The 7,597-nt window shown below is 38.6% G+C and overlaps 1 protein-coding gene across 1 annotated transcript in view; it reads right to left on the bottom strand.

The window, feature by feature from the left end:
- ralgapa2 (Ral GTPase activating protein catalytic subunit alpha 2) overlaps positions 1 to 7,597 on the bottom strand; it is a gene marked incomplete at its 3' end in the record, with an annotated part of 79,826 nt that overhangs the window by 36,985 nt on the left and 35,244 nt on the right. Inside the window, 7 exon segments of the mRNA XM_014010883.1 lie at positions 193 to 330; positions 578 to 646; positions 832 to 942; positions 3,034 to 3,142; positions 5,398 to 5,456; positions 5,611 to 5,739; positions 6,157 to 6,285. Of these exon segments, the coding sequence (XP_013866337.1) occupies positions 193 to 330; positions 578 to 646; positions 832 to 942; positions 3,034 to 3,142; positions 5,398 to 5,456; positions 5,611 to 5,739; positions 6,157 to 6,285 (744 nt within the window).

The raw sequence follows: 7,597 nt of genomic DNA, 5'->3' as shown, positions 1-7,597 counted from the left end.
TGTGTGTGTGTGTGTGTGTGTGTGTGTGTGTGTGTGTGTGTGTGTGTGTGTGTGTGTGTGTGGTCAAAGATTATGTATGTTCCAAAAACAATGAGAATCCAATCAATAAAAAAAATGTGGCCATATTTAGTTCTGCAAAATGTTGCAACTGAAGCTTTGAGATTTTCCAACCTCTGAGGTGCGAAGACCTACCCTGTAGATGTAATCCAGCAGTGGGACCTTGTGAGATGAGTGGTGCTCCAGTGACGACATAGTGGTGGGTTCTAGCAGCAGACTCAGAGGAACAGCCATACACCAGTCCAACAGACAGAGCAGCAGTGACACCAATAACTTCAAGTAAGAGAAAAATGTTTTTTTAGTGTGTTATAAAAGTTAAAACAAATAATAGAGGAAAAATATTGGACTGGAAATTGAACAGATGAGAGCTACATAAAAAGAGGATGAAAACAGAAGGGAAACAGACGACAACAAATCACTTCAGTGGAAACATTCCTCTGCAAATGCACCATTCCTACATGATAGATCAAGGGCCTTTAGATCTCAGTCATATCATGTCCCCTCGCTTTCCAATATGTACCTTTTTGTCTGCCTCCACCGTTGAGTGCTCTGCGCTTGGCAACAAAAAGGCTATTGTGGCCACAAAGATCTGGGTTGGGACAAAACGGAGAAAATAACTGGATGACAGTATCCTGTTCAGAGCTGTGTACAAAAATTAACATAACATCGTGGAATTTGGAGTGTTCATATGCATCAGTAAAAATAATATACTGAGAGATTTTAATTTAAATCATACAAGTGTCAGTTTAGTTCTGCATATGCATGTTCATATACCTCAATGATTTTCTTTGGGAGAGTGGGCTCCAGCCTCTGCAGATGTTCCCAGTGACAGATCAGCAGGTGAAACATGTCACAGGCAACTTGAGCCACGGCCTTGTTCCCAAACTGCAGAAATGAAGGAGTTTATTAGGAAATGAGAAATGATGACGACCTGGTTAGGTATTCAAAAGTAAACCAACTTGAACCCGTTTAAATATTATTGTGCAAATAAAAGTGACTGGAGTCAAGCGGCTATTCCGAGCAAAATGAGGCGTTCTTGGTGCCAAACCATGAATAGGCTGATGATTTACAAAGAGGGGAAGTGCATATTACTTCTAAATGCTTTGAGGAAATTGAGTCAGTTGTATCCGAAGACCCATCAGACAAACCAAACGTGACCACACTATCAGAAGATCAATACAAAAATCTTTAAGCTGAGAGATATTACAACGTCCTCATAGACAAAAKGGGGCTGTTGCTACTCAGAGGTTCAATCAAAAGTCCTGACAGGAGAAGGGCCGACTCGCTCAGGTCTCAGATGAGCGGTGGCTTCGAAATCGCTACTGAAGAGGGAAAATGAGTCCGGATATTCAGTGTGGGCAAATACATGACAACATTTAACATTTGTTTATTGAATTGTTGAAATTTAAGACTGATAAACGTGAGATTCAAAAATAAAAGAATTAGCTTTAAAAAATGCAATAATTAAGTTTTGAACAAACTCGGAAACTTAAGATGTATTTTCAACTGTGGACATGACTTTTAAACCTAAATAATCTTTGAACATAATATAATAACTAAACTATAACTATATTCATAAAGGATTTATAACAATACATGATATTAATAAATATATTAAATGATGCTTGAAAACCAAAATTTTATTGCAATTACAAAAATACATAAAAAGTACACATACWGATTTTCAAACTGACTTTCAAACCAAACCTTTACTTGAGTTATGATGTGTGTTTTATACTGTATATTAGGGGGGACAGTATTTATTTGCTAATTTACAGATTTTTTAAAATATTTTTTAATTTCTCTTTTAGACTTCCTATAGAGTAACTATTTGGGACAAACATTTTTGTTCTTTTTATGAATCATTTTATGTCTCACTTCCTCTTATTGAATACTGTATGCGTCACCCAAATGCTTAAATTCAAGGAGAGCAGAAAACCATTGCTTGGAAAATATAACGGAGGAAAAAGTTCCGACTAAGACACATTTTCTTTGACAAAATTCAGAGTAATTTTCCTTAAATTTAGTTTTACGCTTACTGTGCAGATTATCAGCATAATTTTATTTCACTTCAAAACCAGGCCTCATTTTCTCCAGACTCATTGGAGGAAAGAATTGAGCTGTTGACAATTTTCCTTCAAATGTGGATTTCTTCAGTGATTTGAAATTCTTTGTGGAGAAATAGAATTTCCTATTTCTTCCAGCTGAATGCCTCTCAACATGTAACAAGGGCAGACAATGTGGGGAGTACAGAAATGGCCAAACACAAAAAGGGGCCCTGAGAGTTCAGCACCTGCTTTTAGAAAAGAGACTCTCAGTGCCACTCTTCCCCCTAGATCCCCCACCCAGCCCATACCCTCTATTTTGGGGCTGGTTGAGTCTGTGTGTCAAGTTGTACGGGGGAGTGATTACTGCTCCATTAGAGAAGGGGGGTGGGGGGAGGTATGGGCAGTGGGGGGTGCTCGAGCAGGAAGCTGGGAGATGTAGCTGCTTAAATTGGCCCACATCTACTGAGAGTGAGCAGCCTGGAAATTACGCCACCGCCCAAAATCCTTTTCCATGAGGGAAAAAAAAGGGCAGCCTCCACTGGTTCTCTGCATCTCTTCACTCAGGGAGAAAAGAGGGCTCTTCCAAAATATAACTATGGGTCACATCACTGGACATGTTTTTATTCTCGCAGTTTTTCTCGCTTCAATATGTTGAAATTGTTCTGTGGTCATTTTATGCAATCAACTCATTTTTATTAAAACAGAACTCAATGGCGCTTGTTAAATAAAAAGAACTATTATGGACCTATTCAACTAATTCACTCTATTCAGGGATTTTTGCCACAGCTACGGTGTATAAAACAGCTCAGGTTGCAAGTGAGATTAAAAAGTGCAATATTTGCATATCAAGTTTGAAGTTTGGAAACTTTCAACAGCAGACACACAAACCAGATAAAAACAACCCGAACAATGAGTCTGTCTCACAAACCTTTAGTGTTACTCCCAGAACATTGATGGCATCTTTAACCTGGTGGTGGATTTCCTTTTGCATTAACTCCTCACACACCCACAGACCCAAGCTGCACACAGCAATGCATCTAAATGACAGAGAAAATAAAAACATCTAACTTTAAAGTGCCTGTGATGTGATCATACTTCAAATAAAAAACGTCAAAGAAAACACTTTTAAATTTAAGAAATTGGGCATAATCCAGATTATTTTATCCATTTTTTTACATAACTGGCAAATTTTCTTTTGAATTTGTCTCAGCAAAATTGAAACAGGAAGTGACATCAAAGGAGAACACTTTAATAAAAGGATCTCTCTGGTCTTTGTTTACTGAAACAATTTTGTTTGAACTCTTCTTCATCTCTCTCTGATGGTGACTCAAAATAAGCTAAAGAAACATCGGAGGATTCTCTATGGTCTGTGTAAATCATTGTAGCAACACTCCGTTTACATTCAGACATTCCCCTTTGACATCACTTCCTGTTACTTCACATACAAATATCTCAACAACTGCTCACCTCAGCAGTGTGACTTTTTTTTGCAATTCGTGATTAATGTTATTTTTCTAATAATGCATTCATATTTATTGCAAAAATTTGATGACATGGGCACTTTAAGGACAGTTAAATTAATTTGTATCAAGCATCAAGAAAGCATACCCACAAAAAATATGAACTTTAAAAGCGTCCTGATGCATCTCAGTAATCCAGGTAAAAAATCAAAAAGAAAAAATTGTATAGGTCTTCTGGACGGGTTCTTCTCTAATGAAACGTTTCRTCTCTCCTCCAAGAGACTTCTTCAGTCTGAGAGTTTCAGGCAAAATTCAGGCTTTTAAGCACTGACTCCATGTGACTGATACTCACATCACATGGCTATCGTTGACACCTAATTAACACTTATTGTTAACAGGGGGTGGCGTGATACTGGCAATAGCCGCGCTGTGGGAGGGGGACAACTGAAAACGGAGGCCTCCACCTCTGTTTAATGATGGACGGTCTTTCTTCACAAAAATAGCTTCTTTTACTCCTCTCTCAAACCAACGTTCCTCTCTATCAAGAATGAGAACATCCTCATCTCTGAAAGAGTGACCGCTGGCCTGTAAATGAGTGAAAACTGCAGAGTTCTGGCCATTAGACGTAGCTCATCTGTGTTGGGACATTCTTTTGAACAGTGGCTGCTTTGTTTCCCCGATRTATAACTGGTCGCAGTCCTCCTGGCACTTAACAGCATATACAACATTGCTCTGTTTGTGCCGGGGCACCGGATCTTTGGGGTGAACCAGCCTTTGCCGTAATGTGTTTTGGGGTTTGAAAGCCACTGGGACATCATGTTTAGAAAATAAACGTCTCAGTTTCTCCGAAACACCCACAACATACGGAATAACCACTGGTTTGGGTCTGGGTTTGAGGTCTTCATTTTCACCTGAAGGTTGCATGGARTCCTGTCTGTGTTTCCTGTCTGCTTTCAGGAAAGCCCAGTCAGGATAACCACACTGCTCCAGGGCCTGTCGTGTGTGTGATTTCTCTTTCTCCCTGGCTCCTGGGTTTGTAGGGACACTGTCTGCTCTGTGGTACAGAGTCCTGATCACCCCTAACTTGTGTTCCAGTGGATGGTGGGAGTCAAAACGCAAATATTGGTCTGTGTGGGTGGGCTTACGATATACGCCAGTTTCCAACCGTCCTCCATCCGAAACCGAGACATCGCAATCCAGGAACGCCAACCTGCCATTTTTTACATCCTCTCGTGTGAACTTAATATATTCATCCACAGAGTTGATGTGATCAGTGAAATGTTGGACTTCCTGGGCTTTAATTTTAACCCAGGTGTCGTCAACATATCTGAACCAATGGCTCGGTGGCACCCCTGAAAAGGACATCAAGGCTCTCTTTTCCACTTCCTCCATGTACAGGTTTGCAACAATAGGAGAAACTGGGGATCCCATGGCACACCCATGTTTCTGCCTATAATATTGCCCCCCGTACGTGAAGTAGGTTGACTCCAGGCACAGTTTGAGGAGTTGGCACACTTGTTCTGTGGAAAGTGTGGTTCTGCTGCTGAGAGTGGTGTCTGATTTTAATCTTGCACCAACCACATCCACTGCCTTATCAACAGGAACGCACGTAAAGAGCGATGTGACATCAAAAGAGACCATAGTTTCATCCGCCTCCATGATGACATGCCTCACCTTGTCCACAAAGTCCATAGTGTTCTGTATGTAACTGTATAACTTTAAAAGCAACATCCTCCAAATTTCAAAGTGAACAAAATTAATAACCAAGAAAAAAGTAGAATAAATTAAAGCTATTCATAACTAAGTAACCAAAGTATCAATGTGGATCATACCTGGCTCCTTCACTGGGTTCTTTTGTGGCTGCTTCCAGTAGGATGTTGATCAGATAATCCTGAACACAACAAATTCTTTAAAATCCACTCAAATAACTTTCCTTTAGATGAATGTACAGTGATGTGCTGAATGTTTTCAAACTTAATTTCCAATCAAAAGTATTAGTTCTCCAGGGTTTTGGAAGATCTTTCAAACATCTAGAGCATATTTACCTTGATGTCTTCATTGCCTATATGGATGCCATTAGAGCCAGGTATATGCTGCAGAATAGGGATCTGGAGGTAAAGGTTGGGGAAACATACAAGGGAGCCCAAGATGGTCTGAGCCTCTATCCGTGGAGCCTGACAAAGATTTCAGAAAAACAAACACATATTCACACAGAGGAATAAATCAAACTAAAGAAATAGGAACAACACATGTTTTTGAGACAGACTGGTTAGTGTAGGCGCAACATTTTTACATGTCTTGTGTTTAGGAGCTCTTTTATGTCTGAATAATTAACGTGCCAACTTTAAACGGCTGTATATTCCTCTCCAAACTCTAAGTAAAAGGACAAAACTTTTGTTAAAAAGCAACCAATGACAAAAACTTGTAATGACCTTTAAAAAGAAACACTTAGAAATTTGCCTCTTCAAAGCAAAATGTAAAGAAATTATGAATAACTTGACACTCTTATACAGTTATTTACATTTCTTTTTAAACAAAAGATTTCTTTATGACCTAAATAACAAAATAAAATAACAAAAACTTCTTTGTACCTCAGGGGATTCTGAAGTGAGGATGCGGGCAGAAGCAGTGATAAAATCTCCAAGCAGCATAGTAAAACCCGGGAGGCCAAGGAAAAAGAACCGAGGAGAGCAGGATCGAATGATTGTGTTCAAAACATCCTGTTGAGAAGTATAGAAACAAACAGAAAATGAAAAAATAAATAAATAAGTAAGTGAAGTTGTTTCATGCGGCACATTTTGCAGGTAAAATTTACAAAGCATATTTTAAAGTTAAATACTTTAAAATACTGTAATGAATTACTGTAAAAAATACAAAATACAAATAATCATAAAAACTAACTCATAGCTTGTCTGGGTAAGAGTTTTCAGCTGTTTCTTTCAACACAGTAAATACTTTGTAAATACTGACATAGTGTAAAATAACTGAATATTTAACTCCTTCCTCATACAGTGACATTGGCTTTCTGCAACATTTTTATTTTTTTATTTTATTTTGGAGCTAATAACAACAATAACAACAACAACAACAACAACAACAACAACAACAACAACAACAACAACAACAACAACATTAAACAATTTTGTGTTTGAGATTCTCCTAATCCCAAACAGCTAGGAGATAATAAAAACAAATCCACACTAAAGAAAAGCTGAAGACTCAGGAGGTTAATAATAAAAATCAATCCTCAATGAAGCACACAAAGTAAAAACAGGACTAGCCCCAAAACAGGACCTTGAGGGACCCCACATAAAAGGATACTAGAATTTAACATAACCTGGTCTGTAGAATTACTGAAACCTCGGACAGAAATGTAATGTACAAATTGTTTTAAAGCAATACCCACAATCTCCACATAAAAAAAACCCTTTGCACACTGATATTTCCTGGTAATAGACCAGGGCAACAGATTTTGTTYTTTTGTAGCAACAAACAGAATATCAGCTTAATCACAAATGGAGCTGGAGAATCTCAGCAATGCTCCACTTGTTCAGATTTATGTTGCGGCTTCCATGTGCTACTGCTTGGGTTTTTATTAAATCTATAAACAGAAATAATTTGTAAATGGGTCACAGTATGAAAGCCATAACGGGAAAAAGCTTTTCACCAGCACAGGCAAAATGCACATTTTAGGCATGTTGATGAAAGTAAGACTCAACAGTACATGACACTAACGGACAGAAAAATCAGGGAGGGATGGGAAGATGGGAGAGACAGCAGATGGATTGTTCACAATGAACAAGAGGGAGGACAAAAGACTTCAACTTTCATGAGTCATATATAGGTACGCTCATAAGTAAACCTGTAATTAAAGCCAGAGACAAGGTATTGTTTCGCTGAGGTACAGCGGCTCAGTGGCAGATGGGTACTCTTTCAATACTGACATATGCTCAACAGCAAAGGGTTCTGCACTAACTGCTTAAGTATGTACACCATAACAACACACACACACACACACACACACACACACAC

The sequence above is a fragment of the Austrofundulus limnaeus genome, unplaced genomic scaffold (genome assembly GCF_001266775.1).
Source record: "Austrofundulus limnaeus strain Quisiro unplaced genomic scaffold, Austrofundulus_limnaeus-1.0 Scaffold2, whole genome shotgun sequence".
Classification (NCBI taxonomy): Eukaryota; Metazoa; Chordata; class Actinopteri; order Cyprinodontiformes; family Rivulidae; genus Austrofundulus; species Austrofundulus limnaeus.
Note: the sequence above shows the minus strand (reverse complement) of the source record. Positions and strands in the feature narration are given on the sequence as shown.